This window comes from Lasioglossum baleicum, chromosome 8, assembly GCF_051020765.1.
Source record: "Lasioglossum baleicum chromosome 8, iyLasBale1, whole genome shotgun sequence".
Taxonomy (NCBI): Eukaryota; Metazoa; Arthropoda; class Insecta; order Hymenoptera; family Halictidae; genus Lasioglossum; species Lasioglossum baleicum.
The window spans coordinates 15,539,537-15,563,917 of NC_134936.1; the positions used below are offsets into that span (position 1 = coordinate 15,539,537).

The 24,381-nt window shown below is 45.6% G+C and overlaps 1 protein-coding gene across 9 annotated transcripts in view; it reads left to right on the forward strand.

Annotated features, from left to right (window-relative positions):
• The window catches only part of LOC143211349 (protein abrupt-like), a 307,845-nt gene that overhangs the window by 116,438 nt on the left and 167,026 nt on the right, over nucleotides 1-24,381 (forward strand). For 4 of the 9 annotated variants that reach the window (XM_076428891.1, XM_076428894.1, XM_076428895.1 and 1 more), the window contains exon 1: nucleotides 6,626-8,938. The exons of 3 other annotated variants lie outside the window; for them this stretch is intronic. In XM_076428891.1, coding sequence (XP_076285006.1) covers nucleotides 8,846-8,938 — 93 coding nt within the window. In that variant the 5' untranslated portion in view covers nucleotides 6,626-8,845. Of the gene's footprint in view, nucleotides 1-6,624; nucleotides 8,939-24,381 lie in introns of those variants that run through there. 2 more of the 9 variants (XM_076428893.1, XM_076428905.1) reach the window with 2 other exon arrangements.

Sequence of the window (24,381 nt, forward strand, 5' to 3'; positions counted from 1 at the left end):
CGCTACGCGGTTTCCCGAGCTACTCGCGCGAATTTGTCCCGAGCCTTTTGTTACCGAGCATCCTATTAGCTTCGATCGGCTCGAACAGTTTCCCCATCGGTTATTAATCGGTATTAACGAGTACGAAAATTTATCTACCCCCGGTGGCGCCGGTTTTTTCATTTCGCCGATCATAATTGACCGTCGAACCGGTGAGTTATCTCGCCTATAAATTCACCCTCACGTATTCTCCGTTCAATGTGCACATCTGCCCCTATAAATTCGCGTCTGCGATCGAACTACTTTTTCCTGTTTGCTATAGAAAAGTGCCTAAAGATCAACAGCTGACTGGAACATTGAATTTTTAGAGTTAAAACATTTCGTATCGTTTACGCTTAGGAGGGATGAGAAAATCAGCGTGGAACGTATTTGCATCATGGTCCCGGTTATCATCTTTGATCTCAGAGTTCCCATTACGTTCGATGCGTGTTTCGAGAACGATACGCTCCGACATTATGCTCGCGTTCCATGGTATAGTCGTTAAACCAGCGTAATGGCGGTTTCCGCAGTCACCGCTGTTACGAATATTGTTACTGTTACGATACGGATTCGCAGGTACCTAGAATTTTCCCTCTGCAGCTCAGGATATCAGCAAACTGCCGCCGGGGTGATTCATCTTGGTGCACAAACGGAATATCGCGGTAAGAAAAACTTGTTTTTCTGCGGCGGGACGAACAACACGCATTACCACATGTATTTTGCGGGGAAAAAGAGGCACGGGATGAATCAGAAAGCTGTACGGGGCTTAAACAAACCGATATTTTATGGGAACAAGTAAACACTTTTCCGCAAAAAACCGTCCGAGCTAGGTTTATTAACGGTGAATCAGGTTTTAGCTTGCGTACTTCATCCTCTCCGTATTTTATTCTATCGTTTTCTGTGTCTTCTTCGTCGTCTGTATTTCCTTATTTCGCGAGCTGTTTGTTTTCACTGCAGTCGTTATTACTAGACTGCGGAACTTTATGTATCTGCAGCAAAATTGAGAAGACGAAATTGAAAATGGTTGGGAAATTTTTAAAATTGAAGATGTCAATATACGATTTCTCTTCTATTCAAATCATTAAGGGAAGAAATAACGTTCAGTTTAGTTTCTATTCCTTGCAATCGATGCAGACAATTTTTATTTTGCATAAAGATCCGCACAGTCTAGTTATTACGCATGATCAATTATTCAACTCTCTATAATATTTAAAACATTATTCTTCTTTCATATAATATCGTAGCAGCGCAGGTATAATAAAAACATTTCTAAGAAGCGGACGAAGCTCAAACAGCAACAGTCACTCAATTCAGCTTTTTCACAGCGGCTCAAAGAAAATAAAGTAGGACACTCCTGGAGCTCCCGGAGGAACCTTTGTCGCCGAAGGGATTCTCGGTGAATAAGGAAGAGATTTAAGGAATGATTGATTTCGAATCAGCGTGCTTCGAAAATCCCGGGATCGGCGGATCATTAATCAACACCGTTCGGTAGCGGTGTCAGCCTTTTTATCGAGTATCCGACGGCTTCGATCGCGGGGTTGGACGGGGTTTGGAAAAACGGACGTCCTGGAAATACAGGCCACTGCGGAGCACACGGCCATTTGGCTATCTGACGTAGCACGAAAGTTAACAGGACGCTGTAGCATCACCGGAATTGGCTGACCTCTCGGCCTGTGGCTGCTGAACAACTTTGTTCGGTGTGTCCTCTCTCCCTCTCCCTCGCTCTCTCTACGATTCTCTATGTCGCCATACCCCTACTTGCGAACCCACATTCCGGAACCCAGGATTATTACTAGACTGCGGATCTTTATGCATTTATGAAAAAATTGGCTGGGTGAAATATAAAACAATAAAAGATTCGAAAAATTTCAGAATGTTGTAACGTTGTTTTCAATGCAACGAAATCGTTAAGGGATGAAATCAATCTTGATTTTACTCCTGCGGCCCAAAATTAATGCAGAACGTTTTTATTTTGCACAAAGATCCGCAGTATAATTATTACATTTCGTTCCGGGGTTGGGGATGCGCGTTCACGATTACGTCAAACACTGTCGATATTAGGTCAGCTCCTAGTTTGGCTGACCTGTCCACTGAATGAACATAATAATGCCCTCTGTTATGGTAAGCAACTGTCTTTATTAGTAATGTGTTCACACTTTAATGGTCTCTTTACGTCTGACTAAGACATTGAACAGAGTGATCTAATTTTGATCAAATTTTCAAAAAATACCACGTTTAAAACACGGACTAAAAAGTATAAAATAATTTTTTCTAGCCCCATACAGATTCCTATCCCCGTGCAGATAGCCCTGAAAATTTGTGATCGTGAAATTTGAATAGCTATGAAAATACTTGTAAGATTTAAAACGAAAAACGTGGGGCGCATGCGATATATAATTGATGCATGAATAGTTCACCTAAATCATTAACAATTCTCAAGGGCAGCTACTCTCTACACCCCTTACTATGTATTATCTTGTGCCCCACGTCTTTCGTTTCAAATCTTACAACTATTTTCATAGCTATTAAAAATTCACAATCACAAATTGCGCGGGGAGTGTAACGGTTAAATTTATTAATAATTTATATCTCCTAAACGCATAAGCTTTTAAAAAATTTTTTTTTAAACATTGCATTGTCATCCAGTTCTGAGCTATGTATAAAATTTCAAGTTTCTAGCTCATCGGGAAGTTAGTTTAAAATCAATTGCAAAATTTGTACCGAACAAACAGACAGAGAGACAAGAAAGCGAGCTGATAAAAACATGGTAAAATTCGAATGCATTGATCTGGACGCCACGCTCGTATGGATTCGTCGAGTATCGTCGAGGATAGACGAGAGAAACAAAACTTCGTTTCCCGGCCACGAAAGGCATTAAAAGAAAAGGGCAAAAGTTGTCTCGTCTCGGTGACCCGATTCTTCATCCAGTGACCTGCTTCCGCGGTACTTTATGTTTTCTCGCGTGCCGAATTCTTTAGCATACAAATGGGTTTCGGGGCTAGGTCTGGGTTAGGTAACCGTCCGGATAACGCGTTAGAATTCCTAACGAACAAGCGACAGCTACACAGGGAACAGCGACGTGGTTCAACCCTTTACCTCGGTTCCGAGATTTGTAAACGAAACCAGAGAGGAAACAGTAAATCCGTGATGCTAGATCTGACGATCGATGACCGCGGACTCCGCCCCTCTTGAATATTCATGCAAGCTCTCTTCCGATTGTAGGACCGATACCTGTATCCGTAATCATTGTTTATTTTCTTCGAATCGATTCGACGCGACGTCGTTTATTCGACCCTCGGCGATATCGTGACTTTTTAAAGATCTCGCTGGAGAAAATGCCACAGGATCAGACACATTCTCAAACGGTCCGAGAACGGACAAAAATGCGAAACCCGGGTCTGGCGGAAAGTGACAAATTAATTAGCCGGTGGAAAACGTGCTGGCGAAATAAACCGCGTGTGTCGCCGACGGAACGGTAATCAGGGCGATTAATCGTGACACCGACGTGTACTTTAGCAGTGTATCGAGCACACAGGGGTTCGTTCCGTGTGTTCGCGAGGCCGCAGGATTCTCCAATTAAAAGCGCACGCGCTATTTACGCGTCCTGTCCCCAGGGGTCTCCGACGGGGATAATTTAAATAAACCGGGCACGATGAAATTTCGGGGCGAAATCGTATCGCGTAATTAGAATCGTGCCTCGTTTCCTGTCCGAGGGGGGAAGAGAATCGAAACGCGGACGAGATTCCAGAGGCTCAGGGGGCCCGCGCAAGAGATAAATCATCGGCTTCTCCGAAGCGTGTCTCCTTTTTCCCGATGTCCGTTGGCCGAGTTGCTAATTAAGTTTGCACAACGCCGCCGGTGCCGCTTCTGGTCGCATAACGAGGCGTGTGTAACTTTCTGTTCAGCGGGAGGTAATGCGAGCGGAATACTTAATATCCCGGCCAGAGAGCTTTGGGTCTCTTTCTGGGCACGTGCTCCGCCGGTCTCTGCTCTGGCCAGAAAACGGGTGATTCCGGAAGAAGCTCTGCACCCGTTCTCTTCGTTCCTGTGAAACAAACGACCGAGCCGAGCGAAAAACCCGGCGAAATCACGAGGCGCGTGCAAGTTCTCGCGGTTGTAAGGCGATTCCTCCTTGTCCGGAAATCTCTTGCGACTTCCACGTTTGCGATGAAACTTTCAAGTCACTGCGACGCGTTGCAGCCTCCAGCAGGAGTCGAAACAAACAGCTAGTCCGATTTTTAACAGTAACGTTAAACAACCATTTCTTATTGATCAAAGAATCACACACGTTTCTTGATTGTATTACGGTAGAAATTGAATTTTTTTGTCACTCACAGGAATCATTTACAGTTCATTTAAGTATTATATCATTCTTATAAGGATTATTAGCTCAAAAAATTTGTTTGGCTCAAAGCTTCAAGACCACCCACGCATAAGTAATCTAAATTCATTAAAGCATTGAAGCTCTGTCTAAACAATCGGGATACAGTAATGTAATACAAAGCCGATTACCGATTGATTGATCCCGAAGAAAAATTCTAGTGACACACCGTCGCGACTAGATCACGATTGGGAAGAGTCTCGATCAATCAATTGCCGCTAATGCTCTTCCAGCTAAGTTGGCTCGTTCCTTTTTTGTTCGACGGTGTCCCCCCTCAAGGCTCATTATGTCTCATTGATTTGTTCGCCGCTGTTAATGCCGTGATGATGGCGGGGCTTACGCAAGCGTCCGTCCGTCGAAAATTTCAAACGACTGGACGAAAGGGAGAGAGAGAAGGAGAGAAGGAGAGGAACGGGTCTCGAGAGATCGAGACTGGGCTTGTTGCACGTTTTCTTGTTACCTTGACTTCCGTTCGATCATCGTTGGACATCGTGGCCCCGTCGGGTTCAGTGTAAATACGTGGCTACGGCACTGGCTTTATGGCCTCCCATCGTAAAGATCTGCGGGCACGACGAGATGTAAACACGTTTCCTCGTTGATACCCAGCTTGTACGACACAGTGCCTACTGCCGGACGCATTTTGTTTCGCGTGCTAATGTAATTTGCCCCTCGCCGATATCATTTTTCCCCGACCCCCTCGAGAGACTTACACGATCTTTACAGGGCGCTCGGGGACCGGTTCAAGGGTGGCCCCCGGGGAACCCGAGCAATCTCTTCGATCACTAGCCTCTGTAGACTATGGGGACACGCGATTATCTAAAAACCTGCCAACCGACAAAAAGTGTGACATCGTACAACACCGTTTTTATTTTACAACTTACAACCCCTTATGGTTTGTATCTCCACGCTTCCATTAATCGATATTTGAAATTAAAATACCCGGACTTTTGCTGTAGTTTAATCGTTCGATAAATAAAGCAATTTCGAAGGATCATTTTCCACGCTCGCGATCGAAAATTGAAGGGAATTTAATTTAGCTGTTGCATTTTGAACAAAGAAGTCGATTTCGCACACGTCGCTAGTTAACATCACAAAGAATGACATAATGTACAGAAAATTGTTGACCTCCTTTCTGTTACGTTGATTTTCAATGTTGCATAAAAGAAATTTTTAGTAGAATATTTTTTAATAGCGAGTTCCGTTTCTCTATTAATCGTGTGTGATGTTTTACCCCATGTTTTTGGTGCGCCTTTTCATAATTAAAAGTGGTTCTTTGCATGCGTTCCTTGCTTTAAATGAAATTGAAATTTATAACAATGTAGAAGGTAAAAGGAATAATGTGTAAACACGTGTACGGAGTTTCTATCTTCTGAAATTTCCTCTCGGCAGATTTGTTAATTCTGCAAGCCATTAATGTTGTTTATGTAACGAGCAGAAATCTGTAGGAAACATTCCTCGAGCTGTTTACTCAGCCATAATAATAATTAGTCAGCCATAATGCGCCAGTAATTGGAGCGAGACGCGATACGTGGGAGATAATAACAAAATATTCTAATTACCGTCAAAAATATATTAACAGCGCACAGAAAAATGTTCTACATCGAACCAGAGACCATGTCTTAGCAATAATTAAATTTCTAACACGTTCTACACCGCAATTTGTTGTACTACTCCCACGCCTTCAAAAATGTTGGATAGTGATATTCAAAAGTACATTATTCTGCTACGTACCTCTCCCGATTTTTTACAATTCATGGAGTAATAATACAGAATCTCGAAAAATTATTAGAACTCCAAATTTTTGGTTTTCAACAAACTGTCATAATTTTGTAAAGAAGAATCGTGCGACGATAAATCTCGACTCATTTTAATGCTTGAAGTCTCTACTTTCACACTCCATCATTCATTTTTTTCCTAGTTATTTTTTCCAATACTGGTACAACGATATAGGCAGAGACGGATTGAACCGAGGACAGATTCTTTCTCGAAAATGCTACAGCTTGAAGCGCGTATAAAAACGTCCGAAAAATTTTCTTTGAGTCTGATTAATGTAATTGATTTTGCGGATTGAACGATTTTGCCGATCGTCACAGAAGAGAAACGGGAGCAATCGGTGAAAAAGTCGAGGAGGCGCAGATGCGGATAGCCGAGCTGCGTTTCGACACGGATTGTCGATCCCAGCCGCCCCTCTGTCCGGCCCTCGGAGCGCTCTTCGGGGTCCCGGCTGGTATTTTCTGTCAGTCGACGGCGGGCCGCGGGTCGAGCTGGTCGAGAAAACACCAGGCTCGTCAAACTCACTTGTCCGACACGTGTAGTCGTTCATTCTCGCGCGTATTTCGAACGAAACGTCAAACCGATACCCTCTAGTTTTGAGAGGCGAGATGCTTGGGTCAAACTGGTCCTCGAAGCGACCAGGTTGTCAATTCTGAACGTACGAAAATGTGACTGAGATATATTTAATACGAAAAAAAGAAAACAAACACGCGCAAAACTGCCAAAAATAATTCCAACGAAAACTGCCACAAATGATCAATTCTCCCTAAGTCTGAAATTATTTTAATTCCGCGAGCGATTTCGTAGGAAGGAGGCTTACGAAATCTCGCAACACGGTATCGATTTTGTCGGATCCGCATTAGCGATCGAATAGAAAGTCGATCGTGTGACCAGGCGAAAAACGAGCTGGTTGCTCGCTGGCAATTTTGTTAATCGGATACCTGTCGTGGTGGTTGACTGTGGAAACGTGGCGGATCGTGGTAAAAGGATTGTTCTCGCGCAGGGGTGGCTCGTCTTGGTAGATAAGGGAAGCGGTGACCCGGACTGTCAAGGCGCAACTATAAAATCGACGATAGCGAAGTCGACAGCCGCCAGTGTCGCGGGAGCCGCGCGCGAGAGAGGACGTGGGTCGTGTACGTCGTCGCCGCGAGGCAGAACTCTGCACGCGAATAAATGAACGCTGTTCGCCGTATCGTTCCGCATGCAGCTGCGTATCGCATCATGAAGAAACGCGCACAGTAAAAATTCAATAATCCAAGAGCCGCACGGTCGGCCGAGCCATGTGCGACTCAGCTCTGCGAACGATCGGCTCTGTGACACGCGGGAGCATTTGAAAGTTTTGCGCTACGGCTAATCCTGAAGTGGGATTCCCCTGGCGAGACTGCCCGGGATATTGACAGCGGCAATACCCGAAGAGTCCTTCGAGAAACGGTCCTTACGAAGTTGTGGGTGCTGAGCTGAATTTCTAGGGGATTCAAGGACTTCAAGATTGAAGCTGTCCGAAGTGGTTCAAGATGAAAGTATATTACGAAATCAGTGATTGAAGATTTTTCAGAAAATAAGTGGATCTTGGATCTCCAGAGAAAAATTGATGACGAGAAGCATTGGACGGATTTATTGAATATTGTAGACGGTGCCAGTGGTGATTGAAGGTTTCTAAGAAAAGATGAAAGTGGAGTCCAGAAGATATATCTCGAAAATAAAGGAATGGTTGAATTTTAGGTAGAAAACGCGTCTTGAATCGTGAGAGAAAGATCTGTGAAGAGCACCAACGCCCTGAAGATATACTTGAAGAATAGAGGATTGCAGTGATGTTTGAAGGTTTACAAAAGATACGAAGAATTTGTAAGAAAATCAGTGACGAAATTCGTCTTGAGAAAATAAATATGCAAGCCATCGAGGCTTTTTAAAGAATGAAAACAGGGGAAATCAATAATTGTGGGTGTGACTGAGTGGGAAAAGTCAAAGCGACGCTAGATATTTGTTCAGTTCGTCCAAGAAGGATTAGAGATTTTAAAAAAAATTCTGAACCTTCATAAAAAAGCCAGTAGCTGGAATCATTTTATGAAAAGGATTTATAAATCCTACACGCCACAGAAATAAGTAGTAAGAAGCTGCAAGCTTCGCGAGACTGAACATTTTAAACAAAATCCTTTGAGGATTTTTCTAGGGGATTGAAACTCCAGACCATAATTTAAAAAATTCTGAGACTTCGGGAAAAGGACAGTGATGTTGGTGGAAGGAAGTAGAAAGTCTTAAATCTGAAATCCTGGGAAAATAAATAGGGAGAGCTGAAGCTTTGGAGGGCTTCTAGGAAGCTCGCGTAGGAAACATTGAAGTAACGCGTCGGCTCATTCGATTTCCCGAATAAAAGCCGAGTAAGGCAGAGGAAGAGGGTTTGGCCCAAGGTGTCCCATCTCGTAGAGAGTGGTTTAAACGGGGATTTCCATCGGGTTCTTCCTCGACTCCTCCACCATAGAGTTCGCCGCGCTGAAGGGTACCGCGAGGGCTGAGCCGAGATGCGTCCGCGATCGAGCGTCGCTTGTAGAAGCGGAAAGCCGAGGGAACCTTGAGGGATTCGCGGAAGAGAGACGGGATTCAGGAAGAGAACGAGGAGGAGGTAGGAGGACCGAAGCGAACAGGGCAACGGAGAGGCGAGAAAACGGCCGAGGAATGCCGTGGATAAAGTGTTTGGGTGGCGGAGGCGGAAACGCCAGAAGAGGCAAACCACTCAGCGTCAGCCAGCCGATCCACCTGCTCGTCAAGGTAAGATTCCTTCCTCTTTTTACACGGCTACGAATATTTTTTTTCCAGCCAGACCAACACGGGGTGGTGGAGCATCCCTTAAACACCGACACGACTTTAACACTAAACCTACAGAGCCTTAAAAATAACTTGTACATGTTCCCTTACAAAAATGACAAGACTGATTTTATTTCTATGCAATCATTTCTTACGAAATCATTTTTATTAATTCAATAATTGTAAAATAAAAAATCTGGAACCGGTCATTCTGACCGGTGGTGGAAGGTTTAGTGTTAAAATGTACTCGAGCCACATGGCCCTTGCGATTTTTGCTTATCAATCACGATACTCTTGTTTTTCTACCCTGAAGAGGCCTCCTCGAGTAGATCTCGAAGGGATTCTGGTCCGATGGATGATCTTACGCTCTTTAAGCTGATTGGCGCGATTATATGCACATTAATTCAACATGTACACGCTTATCCACTTGAACCGGCCTCGATATATTTAGAACACGATGACTGACGTAAATATTAACTTTGTGATTTATTCGAAACGAGACGGAAGCATCGAGATTCTCATTATGAAGCAGTTTCTAGATGTGCTATGATGTCAGTTCATTCATGAGCGTTTTTACGTTCATATGAGCTGCGAAAGGCTGATGTAGTTTGTAGAGAATAGTCGCTGAGAACGGTTTATCTGCGAGGCGACATAATGGATCGACTCTACGAGAATCGTGTGTTCTAAGGTCAACTCTCTCGCGCCGATAAGATTCTGATAAGTGACGCTCGTCTTTGTACCCGTAGGCTGATTGTCTTAGGTCGAGATTTTCAGGCAAGACTCGAACGATTGGACTAGCTCGCCAGATAAGCGGGGAAATTAGGTGTCGGGAACAGATGGTCGCGGTGAGAATTAATTAGGTTGGCTCTAAAAACTCTGGAGCATATGGTGGCTAAACGAATGCTCGGGATAGTGGCATTGGTCTATTTTATTAGGTTGTCCCAAAAGTTCGTTTCGCTCTCGATTAACGTGCTCGGTACTAATTCAGAGTAGTTTTTAAGAAAACCAATGGCGTGGTTAAGAAAGAGGAAGCTTAAGGAATAATAAAACATTAACGAACAGAAGATTGTGTTGTTTGTATGTGCTGATGTTATCTAACAATATGGAATGTGCAAACTAATATTTAGCTCAAGTCGTGCCCCAATTTTCACCACGCTAACGAAGTCAATAAACTTCTGAAATCATCGGAAAGTTCGAGCGAATGAATGAATGAATGAACGTAACAAAGGGATCAAGGTTCTAGAAAGCGTTTGAGGCCGTGCCCCTTAAATGTCACAATTTTCACAACCCTTTCGCTATTGACGATCGCGTGCGAGTGGGTGTCACTTAGCGATTGCGTTAAGAGTCAGCCAGTAGGCAAGATAACGAGCAGGTAACCAAGAACGTTATTATCAATTTAATTGGTGAGTGATGGCAAGGTATCCTCTCGAATCGATATATAGAGTGCCGCGGAACAAAAAGGAAACGGGGCCTCGGCCGTAGAAATTAATAAATCAACTCGGCCTCCTCGGAAGGGTCCAGAAACCTTGGCGCCCCTCCGTCATCCCGAGATTTCGTATCTCCCGGTTTTATAGCATTCCTGGGCGAAAGAATCGCCTAATAATCGTTTTAACTGTTGGAACTTTCCTCGGAGGATCTTCTTCTGTGGATCTTCGAGCTCTCTCTCTTTATCCAGAAGTTTGCTTCCTGGAGGAAAACGCTTTATTAAATCCTGGAACTCTTCCGCGTAATTCTGTGTGATCTGTGTCTTCCATTTCATTTTGTAATTTATTCGAAACGATTCTGTACGTAAACGAAGCAAAATCTATGTGTTCAGAAGCGTCGATTATCATCCTCTTATAAAAAGAAATTACGTCACGCAGGCGCAGGATTAACATGCTTCCACCGCGGCGCTAACGAAAAAGCCCAGAACTTCGCGTTTCATAATTTGTTTGCGGTGTCTTGTCACATTTGTCGGCAATTTCGCGCCTGGTCATAGCAAACGCGAAAGAAGCGTACTGCCGTCGGCGGCTTCCTGCTTCGCAAATGATCCTCGTGGTAAAAAGTCTTGCCAGCTGGGTAATCTGAAAAATCGCGGAACGTAAAAAGCCACCAGTCAGCGTGGTCGTCTCTTTCGCGGCCGTTCGGTCGGTTCTTATTAGATAGATGTTTATTTAAATTCCGGTTACGTATGCGTGTCGGGGCTCGGCTTGGTAATTCGCGGACGCGCGTTTACGTCGTTTTTACAGGACGCGGAATGGCAGCAGGAACGGCCACCGTATTCATTCCGCGGAATATCGTATCGCATCCTAAGTGGCGCTTTAATGAAATCGCCGCCGCGGGTGGTACAGGGTCCCCTTGCTATTATTTAATTGCGCGCCGCTATTAACGCGCGATTTTTTCCGCCGGCTCGTTCGCCTAACGATCTCTACGATTCGACCTACCGCTACCTGGAACCTCCGACCAGGCTCCTGCAACGAGCTGCTGCTCTCTTCTCCTTGCCTCTACCTGGACCCTCGTGAGAGAGACACTCTTTGATAATTACACGCGTCCAACTCCAATCAGACGCCGTGAAGGCATTTCGACGTGATCGGAATGCGAAAAGTGGTCCGAAGGGTCCGAGCAGATTTTACAGGATTATTTACTGGCGAAAGGACCGACCGTGGCGGTTATACAAAACACACATGATCTCGTGTTACGGATACCTGGAAAAGTCGCTGAAACGCGAATAACTCGAGCCCGATGCCGGTGTTCGCACGCAGGAATACGCGACGACGTGTGCGAGCGATCCACGTTCACGCGAACGCACGTTGTCTGTTATTATAACCGTACTATTATCGGTACTATACACCTGCGCAGCGATCGCGAACGCTAGCGTGTGGATATTCGCCGGCCATCGGCGAGCACGCTTCTTCCGCGGACCTGGCAATTAAATTAACGCGCCCCCGGCAATCCGCAGACTTTTTCGCAACCAGGAAGCTTTGTATAATAGCCACCTAACTCCGAGGAGGGAAGGCTGACCCCGGGAGGTGTCTCTGACGATCCCTTGGCCCTACGGAATGCGCGGATATTATGCGAACCGAACCGACAACGAATTCAAATTCATCCTCCCCGTAATTCGTAATCTACGTACCGTCAGAATGGTCACGAGTTGAAAGATTAATGAAGTTAAGAAATAGAATGATTAAGGTGGTCAAAACTGCTTTTGGAGGTTTATCAATGGCTATCGAAACATTCGAAAGCTGACCAAGAACAATCCCTCCGAGTAAAATTTCACCCCTTAATCGACTAGGCCCGTATTGACAGCTCCGTTTCGAATTCCGCGCATAGCCTTACGTCGCGTACGAACACTGGCAATTAAGTTAGCGCACCGGTCGGCCAGCGAGGTGTATTTTTTCGAGAACACGTACAGCACACACGCGGCAGTTTTTTTTACCTTTACAGTTTTTGCTATTTGTCTAGCGAACGTGCATGGCGCCAAGGTGACCGCTTCGAGCGGATTTAACAGCGCGTCGGCGATTTAATCGTGCATCGGTTATTATTGTCATGCGCGAGAAAAACAGTAGGAAAATTTCCGCGTCTGTTTTCCGTCTAAATGTTTGTTATTGGATCGATGATTCACGGAGATGAGCCGGCGATTATCTCCGGCGAAAGGTTAGACAGCGAGGCTCGCGGTGAATCAAGTCAGGCTCATAATTCTCCGGGAAGATTAGGAAATCCTCATAACTATCGTCATCAGCGGGCATGCACACCGGTCTGTGCTCGGTCGTATATTACCCGAGGAAGTATGCGCGCATGCCATTGACTCGAACATGCAAAACAATGTTTTATTGGCTGGTTCCCTTAGAGTACAGAATGGGAGAGGAGGGGAGAGAGAGAGACGCTGTTTAGAGACGCGACCAACTGCGAAATTAGCTCTCGCAGCTATTAGAAGAACGTTCTCGTTGCTATATAATTTTCTTTGAAATTTCAATTTCGATTTAGCGATTACGCTTAATACGTTAAGTGCTAGATTACCATTCGGAAGAAACTTTAAACTTCTCGACCCCCTTCCAGAGATTATTACTTGAGCATGAACTGCGCGACGACAGTGAGTGCATTAACATGAGAACGAGTAGTATAGTATAATAACACCGTTTTCCAGGATGTTAGAGTACCCTCGGGATGCTCTGAATGTAACCAAAGCAGGGTCTTTTCGATTTACAACGTATCATTTCAATAATCTATAACGATTCAAGCTACTTTTCTGAACGTCAGTGATTGTATTTAATTTGTCTGAAAATGAAAGTTGCCTACAGTTTTGAGATTATATGCAATCGGTTCATGGGAAATCGTAATTTAACCAATTAGAGTCTTCCTCTGTACGATCAATTCGGTAAAACGTCTGTGAACATTTGTTTTGCGAAATGAAGTGCGAAATACGAATGTTGCTAGCCTTAAATGCATAAAATCCGCTGTCCATAAATTAGGTATGCAAACGAAGGCCATTATGCTTTTAAAATAATGATCATCGTCGCACTCTTCGCACTTACCCAAGGTCTGATCTCATTCGACAGCGTCTTCGCCCACATTTTAATCCGATTTACCTTCGACGCACCCCTCTCCATCGGTTCATCGCTTTTGATGCATGTATGCGAGCCCATTGTCGACTGACAATGTTCCTGTGTCTCTTTCTCTCTCTAATTATAGGAATTAATTCTCCGCGCGCGCACAAAGCTGGTTTCTCCCTCGAACACCCCAATTATGAAACAATGAACGAAACTCGAAGCTAACAAGTGAACTTTCCCCCCCTATCACCGATGCGAGGTGGAACCTCGTTTCCGTCGCCAAATTCCACGGATCAGTGAAATAGCCGAGTCGTTACGCACTCTTCAATTTATGCCGAAGTTCCTCGGACTAACAGAGAAGGGACCGTGTTGATCTTTCGAAAGGTTAGAAGGCCCCGCTCAAGATCTACCTACGCGTTTAGCGTACTCGGTAATGCCCGACGAGACGAGGCGGACTTTGCTCAATAAACTCGAAAATGTTTGCTCGAAGCACACAGTTTTTATTTTACACCTTTTAAGCGGCGTCACAATATTGTCGGCGCCCACGCGCGGTCTATTTCTTGGACACCTTGACACCAGGCGAACGAACAGTGTGTTGCTACACGTGGGAATTCCTCTGTTGCTGTTCGTGATCCTTGTTGATAGAGCCTTAGCTAATCGCGATTAGATTAGATTTATTTTAACGCTAGCTGTACCGAACAGAAAAATCGCCTTAAACAACGCTCTGCACACACGGGACTGCAAGAAAATTCGACTTCTTTCTTTCTAGTTGGTCAAGCTACAATTTGAGACAGAGATTTAAGTGCAAAGCATTTAAAGTTCCATTCTCTCGAAGCAGATAAAATCCTCGGAGAAGGATTCCGATTCCATGTAAATCCGCGAGAAGATTCTCGGTCCAATTATCACCTCCCCATTCTGTAATTCAAATACAAGAACTAGCTGGTCCAAAGGGAAATCCTTAAATCATTCGAAGTGTAAAACGAGAACTGGAATCGATTCGCCGACGTCGAATCAAATTCCGTCCTTTGAGCATCTTAGAAATCGACTACAGGTATCTTTCGAAGTACATATAGCATCGGTCCGGCGTTAATCACGGCGAAATTTAGGCCGAATCGGCCTAACAAGATTAGACCGAGGTAGTCAATTACTTCTGCGAGTTTATCCTTGTCCTATTTTCGGCGTCAGGGTCGTTGGAGACGGGTTGACCCCTCGAAAAAATGATCGTCAAAAATAGTGCGTGTTCCAGACACCGTTGACGCGCCTCGTCATCGTCGTCTACGCTCGCCTAACAGCCGATTGTTCGCTTCTTTTCACGACGCGAACAATTTTTATTTCGAAACTGACAAAGTCCGAGTTCTTTTTTGATCACACCTCGTTCAACACTGTGAAGTTTTCACCGGCTGGCGAGGACAAAGGCGAAAAATTTCGCGGATAATGGAACTGTTTGAGACACTGGTCTCGTCGGACGAGAGAGAGATCCTTCGTGCGGCTAGCAGGAAAAAGGAACGCGGGGGCGGAGAGGGAAACTTAACGAGCAACGGAATCGAGAGAAAAGAAAAGAAACGCGGCGCGCTGCGGAGATTAAATCGCGCGATACTACGGCTAACGATTCGGGTTCAGTGCCGCTCTACGAGCGACGATGCCCGACCTCTCGAGATTCCTTAATTGCAGCTGCACGCCGGTGCGCAATTAAAAGTTCTTCAATTAGGACACACGTCTGGCGTCGCACTGTCTCGCGATTTTCTCCCTACCCGGGTCAGCTTCTCGCAGTCTTTCCCCCGGACTAGGAGTGCGAAAACTTGTCGGGATCATTTCGAGCACGGAAGACACGTACTGGACTTCGAGGTGTTTGTAACGTTATAAAAGTGCCTCGTACTAAATAATTGTCTGGTTAACATCTGCCGAGCTGTAGATTTCATAAAGTTTCTCGGTAGCTCTACTGTGTGAAGAGTCGAGGGAAGATGGAGAAGATCTCTGCGTAGATTCTGGATGAAAGAAGTTGTTATATTAGTTCTTTCTGGAATGAGTATTTATAACTGAGAATGCGGCCTTTTTTCCGAGGCGTGCGACATAGCTTAAGAATTTGCGGTGTCTGAAGTGGCATCGCGCAGCTGTGAATAGCCGTTTCAGAATAAAGATCTGTTTTATGAGGCCACTCTCTGAAGCTTTGTCTTTGAAAAATGACGGCAAGCACAGGCTAGAAAAACTTGCTCGATGTTGCTTTCCTTCTTTTAAACGAGAAATACGTTTTCTATCTCAATCTCCGTTGTACCTGCATTTATCAAAGATTGAAGATGCATTCAAAGGAGTCTTTCTCGGGTTTCTCTCAACTTTTCCGCAGAGGATTTCGCAAGGTTCTTTCGAGCGATGCGAGGAGCCGATTCCGCGCGCAGTTCCGCGAAGAATCCGCATGCACCGGAAGCTCGCGATGGTTACGTCAGCGTGCAGCCGAACCGCGGTTGCCGACAATAAAATAATTCACGTCGAACAGAGCGGCCAGTGTGCACGGTACGTTTTGCCTCGAAACAGCTGAGCGAACAAATTCCTTTCGCAACGGGGCAGAGAGCCTCGCGAAAGCCGAGGCCCCCGCGAACCTCCTCGCATATTCGCTCAGCCTTTTGTAAGTAACAAGACTGCGGCGAGCTCCTCTCTTTCTGACATTTCGCGTTACGCGCCCGGATTATCATATTACACGCGTGTACGTGCCGACACGTACGCGAGATTTACTTTTCGCGATCGTAGATAATCGGCTGATGGATCATCCAGCGGCTTGTTGCCGCGTGTAACCTCAACCGATCCGATGCTTGCCACACACGGAGACATCGATTGTTCGCCAGGGGGGATCGACGGGCTGTGTGCAGCATCAATTATTCAAAAACAATGAACGGAGATCGGCTAGAAGACATGCTGCTTCCTTCTTGCTATAGCTCGGAGTTGGCCAATACGTAATCCGATTAATGATTGACAATTACGATTGATATACAGTGACTCCCACAAATATGCGGACACCCTTAAAAAGCCGATAACTTTTTTACAATTGGACTATACGATTAGAACTTTTTTGGGAAGCTAGAGCAATTAATTTACTACAGGATGTGAAAAGAAATATTTTTGAAAATTGCAATTGATCGGAATTGTATACAATGTACTAAAAGTTGTGTTTCGCAACTTTTTCATGTGGGCCTATATTGAAAATTTAAAAAATACGCTTTGTAGATCTGTGTCAATTATATGCACTGTGGAAGTTTCATCGAAATCGGTTGATGCGGAGAAAAGCGACAGGCATTTAGAGATGTAAGAATCTGCAGTTATAAGCCGAGAATCGTGAAAATCTGCAATTTTTACCATCTTTAAACGTTTGTAGCTCATTGGAACGTCGACCGATTTTGACGTAATTTTCAGAATATGTTTAATTCACAAAGATCTACGAAACGTATTTTTAAAATTTTCAATATATGCCCGCATAAAAAAGTTGTAAAATGCAACTTTTAGTATTTTTCTCTACAATTCCGATCAATTGCAATTTTTGGAAAAATTTTTTTCACATCTTGTAGTAAACTAATTGCTCTGGCTTTCCCCAAAAAGTTCAAATCGTATAGTACAATATTAAAAAAATTATCGCCTTTTTAAGAGTGTCCGAATATTTGTGGGAGTCACTGTAACTCCAATTATTAATGGTGAGCTCTGCTGTAGCTCACTGTCGAAAGCAGTTGCACCAATGTTTACCTTATGATTTTAGTGGTTTGTTCAAGTTCTTCGCACGTTGAATTACTCGAGAGAAAAGGGAAACGGGAGAAAGGTTTTTGTGGATCGTCGAGTAGCCTGTTGTTCATCGGTGCATGGTTCACGAAGTCGAAAGTTCCTGCGGAATCGCAGGATTGTTTCTCTGTCTAGAATGGTTGCCGGTTCAGCTCGGATCTCGGTAATTCCAGGCAATCAGCCCGACAAACCCTTTTCACCGGTAGTATACCGCGACACGACAGAATTCTTCCGTGGTCGCCGCCGTCGGCCGAGGTGAACAAAGGTCGTCGGATGATTTCTCGAGAGCCGGTAATGAGGAGCACCGAGACGGCACCGAGAGAGCCAGCTGAAAATACTACGTGAAATCTGTTAATTCTGTGCTTCCGCGGTCGCCCCTATCCTCGAGATGACACACCGCACGGAACAAAGAACGTCTTGTTTCGCGTGAAGTTAACGACGTGCGAACGAACCGTGATTCACCGAGTGCTCTCCTTGGATGGAGAACACCTCTTCCATCAATATAAACCCAGCGAAACGTGTGAAACATTGATACACCATCCCCGAGTTTAGCGACGCTTCTTCGCCATTCTTCTTTCCATTCGTTCTAGTTAGATTCGCGTAGATACTGATTGTGAGCGAGAGTTCTCGTTTTTTATCTCATTTGGCTCTGATACCCTTTCGTGTCGTTACATATTTTTATTCGTTTTTTTCGTAGAGCCATACAGCAGCAGATGTTTTCATTATTTTATACACTAGAGTTCTCGGTTTGCACGCTTTTCGGCTCTGATATTCCTCTGCATCGTTACGTGATGTTTCCATTCATTTTCATAGAGTCATTTCGATCGATAAGTGAACAACAAAGTATTTCATCGTAGAGTAAAATTTTATAAAAAGAATTAAACCGACTTCGAAAAAACGCACTAAACAATTTATGTGAATACACACGAATTTAAATACAATACAATCTTTTCGGAGGCGGCGCAAAATTGAAAATTTTCCAACATACATAGAAAACAAAGGCACATACAGATCGAATTGAGTAACCTCCTCCTTTTTCGAAGTCGGTTAAAAAATGTGAAACCCCTCACCTATTGCCAGATCAAGCGCTGATGCACCCTCGACAGCCTTTAAATCTCGATTTTCCCGGGGAATCGTCGAATCGGCACGAGCGTGCAGCCTGGAATATCAATTCTCGTATCCGGCATCGCGGAGGGAACTGTCATTTAGCCGGGAGAGAAGTCATCGACGCCCGGTCACGGCTCGGTGTTCTCACGAGCGTCTTTTTGTATCCCGTCGTGTAAGACGGCCGTGGCTAAGCAACCGCGGCGAAGAGCTACGAGGCCGAGAGGCGAGGAACGCAGTCTACCGTGTATAAAAGGGTGAAAGGTGAGGATCAGTTAAGGGTGATATAGTGGAGGCGTTTAGTTAAATCGATCAGATAGGGGCTTTGCATGGCCCGTTGGTGGCACCCTCGTGCGTCCGGCACTGTCTTTCCCTGAATTATGAGCAACATCCACCTGCGCGGCCCTCTTCCTTGATCTGTATTCCCACAATCCCCTTAGATAGCGAACTTGCGCCATTCCCTTCAACGATCCGCGATCTCTGCCATCTCTCGAGATGTCATCGAAAAGAAACCGAACTCTGTCAGTTTCGTTTGTTGGCTTCGAGATGTTGCTTCACCGTGGACACGCGGCTAGATACGACGCTGCTATTCCCCACTTTCCATGGTGTCCCATAGACTTTAGCTCGGCCAACTAAATGCACGTCGACGCTAATCGACACCACTTAAAAAACCTCCGGTGAACATTAAAATGCTCGACTCGTGAGAGACACATTAAACCGATGTACTGGACACTCTGAAAAGTGTCCATCGAGGAAATCGAACCTAATCGAACCTATCCACCGGGTTTTCGAGAATCGGGAGAGCCGCTTTAGGACCTGGGAACGGTTTACGAGCGTTTCACTTCATCAACGGTATCGGGAACGGGGTCTCGGGATAATGACTCGATCGATGAACGATCGTTCGAACCATTAACCCTTTGAAAGCATGCCTGACTAACTTTTCACGCGATTCCGGCCGATCTCCGATTTCTACATCGAACCGTTCGGTTTCCTTGTGTTTCGCCGTTCTAGTGGAAGCTGAAGTGATTCTAGGATTTTCAGGACGGAGAATCTGCTAATTGTCTCGGCGATTTCCGAACGTGTCGGAAAAGAAAATAGTTTTAGAGAAATGGAGACATCGCAACCTGAACTTCCTGCAGAAATCACGGAATCGATAAGACTGGAAGACTCAACCAGCTCGGAAAGCAGAAATCTCGCAACTGGAAATCTTCGGCAACATCATCCAGTTGTCGATGGCAGCTAAAATGCTGCAGCTTAAAAGCTTTCAGAGACTGTAGAACGTGCGCGAAGTCAGTCGACAGCTAATAACGACTTCATTTCAATGGCTGAGTTGAAGCGAATGTAGCAGCCGACATCGACCTTCTTTTTTTCCCGGTGCACGTAACGCTACAAATTAGCAGTCTCGATTGCGGATTGAGGGGAACGGTGTTCGGAGAGACACCCGTGTCGAATCGCAGCGTGAAAGCGCCGCGCAAAAAGAGGAAACGAGAAATTATTTATCCGACCGACTGGATAAACGTTCGAGCACGTTTGTGCTTCCTGTTTGGACCATTAGCTGCGGCCCGTGCAATCGAGCCGAAAGATCGAGCCATCGTGTGTAATGTTTGCTCTCTTCCGCGAAGACGCCCGCGATTTCCCATGGAAATCGAACGACGTCCCGTGTCGATCGAAAGGAAACGTGTCGATGGGGATTTATGGCGAATTAGCGACCGACACGGGCCTGATAAAACTCGCTCGACGACACGCTGCGATCCTTTTGTGAGTCACTGAGGCGTACAGGGTGATTCACGAACGCTAGAGAATTTATAGTTGCGCGACGAAAAATAGAATCGAGGGTGCTACGAAAGCGAAATTCGATCATTCAGAATTCTGTATGAAGAATTCTGAATAATTTGCTGATTAAGGGGCCAGACTCGTTTCCAGGATTGCAAGGGATGCGCCTTCTCATTTCTCGATAATGCAAAGATGAGGCTTTTCAGTATCAAAAGCGCTAGATAAAAGATCAATCGAAGCAGCGATCACCCTCAGAAGTCCTATTTTTACGTTTACGAGGCGTTTGCATTATTCGGCAGCATGTAGCTATCGCAGCTTTATGAAAATAGCTACATGCGCAGCTGTATGCTTCCGAATAATGCAGGTTACGCCTCGTGAACACAAAAGTAGGACTTTTGAGTGCAACTGCGGCCTAGATCGATCTTTTATCTAGCGCCTTTGACTACTGAAAAACCCTTTGCATCATCGAGAAATGAGAAGGCGCATCCCGGACCGTTGCAATCCTGGAAAAACAAGTCTACTCCCTTAAGCCGCTCGGTACAACTATGCGTAAATAAAGTCAGAGATGTTTGTTTCTGGACAGAGTTCACTTTCGAAGAGCGACGGGTGTCCCGATCTTTTGAGCGATACTGTGCCCCAGACGGATCATCGCGACATTGAGACACAATGCGAGTACGTCTCTTTGAAAGGCCGGTGACGCAACGTCGTCTCTGTTCTCCCGATGAAAGATAATGCGCTAATGAAAACGGTCTTGTTAGAACGCATAATGGGTGACGCGGCGGAGCCCCATCGAATCGGCCGGTTATATAATTTTCCTTTTACATTGGCAATGGTAAACAACGTCGTTAACCGGCTGCTCGTTCAATTGTTTCGTCGAACCATTCACCAGATCCAGCAGAATCTTATCTTGGAGAGCGTTAGATAAGCGCCAACAATGCTTTCTAAAACTGCCGTGAATCACTGGTTACAAAAATAAAGAGACTCGTGGAACTGAGAGATTTCGGGATCTACGAGTGAAAAATCAAAAAAGATCAGAGACAGAAGAAGATGATCGTGATCAAGCAAATACGAGGCTCGGACGTCGGTCGAACAATTTTCTGAACAATTATTGCGGTGCCGGTGGTTCACCTGTCACGGTAGAACGATTGCAGCGTAATCATCGGTGTTCCTCGCGATGACAGGCATCGATAGACGCGGAGGAACGCCTGGCTACGTTCCTCGCCCCCCATAACTTCAGTTAACTGGACTGTGTTACGTGATTTTCCGGCGTGGTTACGTTGAATGTTTTCTCCGTTCGGTCATCCCGGAAAACCGGACGCCATTATTCACGTTATTGCAGGGCGCTGCACGCTCCCCGTCTGCATCCCCATATCCTGGCACGTTTCCCACAGTCTGCACAAAAAGACAACGCATGTATACCGTCACCGATAAACTACAAATTTTCCGCGCTCCGGACAATACAAAAAATTTGTATGCGCTCATCGGAGTCGGTACGCCGCGCAGACGTTATTCCGCAAGAATTAAAAGTCACCGCGCATTTTCTACGTGCCCGAGCAGCTTCGCAACGCTATCTAGCAACGCTTGCAATCCGCACGCCCACGCGCCAATCCAAATAGAGATGGAAACAGGTGCACAATTATCTGGGATCGTTTGCCCGAGGATTCCCGGTGTTTCCAGACTGCTCCCGGTGTACACTTTGTTCCTTTGAGTCGTCGTTGCAGCCGCGGCTCGCTGTGCCATATTTTCTTCTATGTATTCCTCTCTCGCGGAGCTATCGGGTTCGTTTCTAAAGGAACGTCCTCGCCGGATGGCATTTTCAAACAATAGCGGCGGTATTTAATTGTATGCAGTTTTACCCGCTATTGAAGAAGAAGGTCTTTAGAAAAATACTGGAGATCCGAATAACCGAGATGGACTTTGTAATGCGATTTCTAGTCTCCTGTGTGCCAGGAGTGGAGATAAGTGTGATCTCCTTTTGTGTTCGTGATTTAAACATTTGCAAAAATTGTTTAGATAATCGGAAGAATCGAGATGCATGTAGAATTTCCGTGGGATCTATTAGAAGTCTGTCCAGGAAGATTTAAACGAAAGGGAACAGTTACGGGGGCCCCCTCGTCTCTTTCCACCTTCGAACCCCGACGATCCAGCGCAATCGGTCGATCTACACGATTATTGGCTATCGCGGGATCTATACGCTGGTCTAATTGGATTTATTAATATAATTAAAGGCAGAATCGATGGGGGGATTATATGTAACTGTACCTGAAGCTGCCGGAAGCCACCGGGGACACCTTTGAACCCAGGAATCCGCTCGGCTCGGCTCGCCTCGGCTCTATTTGGCGTTTGTCACGCTGTTTATCGATAAGGGCTCGCGACTCCTTCGTCGAACTATGTATTCCCTTCTACGGTCCCCTTATCTACCGGGAAATTAATTTACGACGGTGATCGATAACCACGCGCAAAATATTTGCACCCCTCCCAGGGACACGTCAATGCATCTCAGACGCTCGTAGATGTTTTGTCCCCTTATCGGATAACCGGCTATTCCGAACACGTAATTTCCGGATGGCAAATATTTGAAGGGGTGCGACCCATCGGTGACATTTACTCCGGAGGGCGAGGGGTGAATTCGACGGAGTGGCCCTTGTGTGTCGAGAACGTTGCGTCTTAAGCGTTGCGGAGAATAATTCTTTCGAAGATTTGGAAAATTTTTTGGGTATTCTTTAATAAAAACCCCATTGAGATGCACGAAACGACGTTGCTTCCAAACGTACCAAAAGAAACCATAGAAATTTTCTTTTACGTTACAATTTTAAATGAAAGTATTAGATGACGTTATTGAGAGTGACTTGTTAGTTCGCGAAGAAAATTGCCATCACTGTTGAAGGTTCCATTAAAAAGTGTTTAGCCACGAACCATAGATCTTTCAAAATTATGCAATTTATTATAATTATTATGAAAGAATTATTCTTTCGAGGATTTCGGAATTTATTGGGAAATTTGTTGGGTATTCTCGAATTGATGCTTTCAGACAACCTTGTTAGAAACTGCAGGTTGTTCTCTCTTCGCGCGAAGCTGTGCAGGTGTAAATTGATTCAGGGTCGTTTTAGAAAATTCGCTTTCCCGAGTTCACACGTCTGCGTTCGTATTCGCCGGCTCCCGTCGCATTAATTTCCGACGGAAGTTCATTTCGACGGAAGTGTCGTTGCAGGCGTGTTTGCGCGACAAATCGCGCGGGCACCGGCGCGGTGCGCAGCACACACACACACGACACTGTTATTGTTGCTGTAGCACGTTGCCGAGGGGTCGTTTGGTGGGTGACAGCGTGCCGGAGACGAGAATAATAATGTGTCTTTGTCGGAGGGGTTGGAAAGTTGCATCGCGGCCGGATATTAGTCGTCTCGCCTGGCCCCGAGGGGTTGTTACAGGTGGAAATAGACGGACGGGGTCCCCCCAAAGAAACAGAAAGTCTCGCCGAACCTGAAAAGGGGAAATGAGGCGGACAATGACTTCGCACGCCCGTGAATATCCTCCTGGAGCAATTTAGCAACCGTGGATGCTCTCTTTTCACGCCACGAGAAGAAAACCACCGCGCCAGCCGAGTAATTACCGGCGCCGTTTGAATAACAAATCTGGAAACACTGGACCCGGCATATAATTGTAATCGCTACTAGGCTCGGTAGTAATTAGGAACTGCTGGCTTCCAGTTCTCTGCTTCTAATCATACCCCAGAATTGGGAGGGTACGTCATTAAAATCCTTGGTAGAATCAATATTATCTCGCGGGTTCGATGCACGAGGAGTAAATCGCAGTTGGTTGTTCAGGGGCGAGAGAAATCGGCGTGGGGACGCGAAAGAAGGAAAACAGGGAGCGAAAAGGGGACAAGAGAAAGAGCTACAGAGCATCTACCAAGGCGAAGCAGATTAGAGCAGGTCGGGGCACAGCGAGATTTCATCTCTGTTGTGTCCTTTCTCTGTGGGCTGCCGCTTTCCGCCCCCTCGCTCTCTTCCGTTCCATTCTCCTGTCGCCCTTGAATACCTTTGCCCTAACGATAGAACGCAAGCAAAGGCCCCGTGCTCCTCGGGTCCTCCTTCGGAAAGGGGCGCATCTGGTCCTTATCGTCACCTACGGAAAAATCGTAAACCGGTTTTCTCCCGGCGTTCACGGGATCAACCGTTCATTAATGTGACAGCTTATTACGCGCCGGCTCTTTCGTTTGACTTTGCAATATGATTTATGGCGATT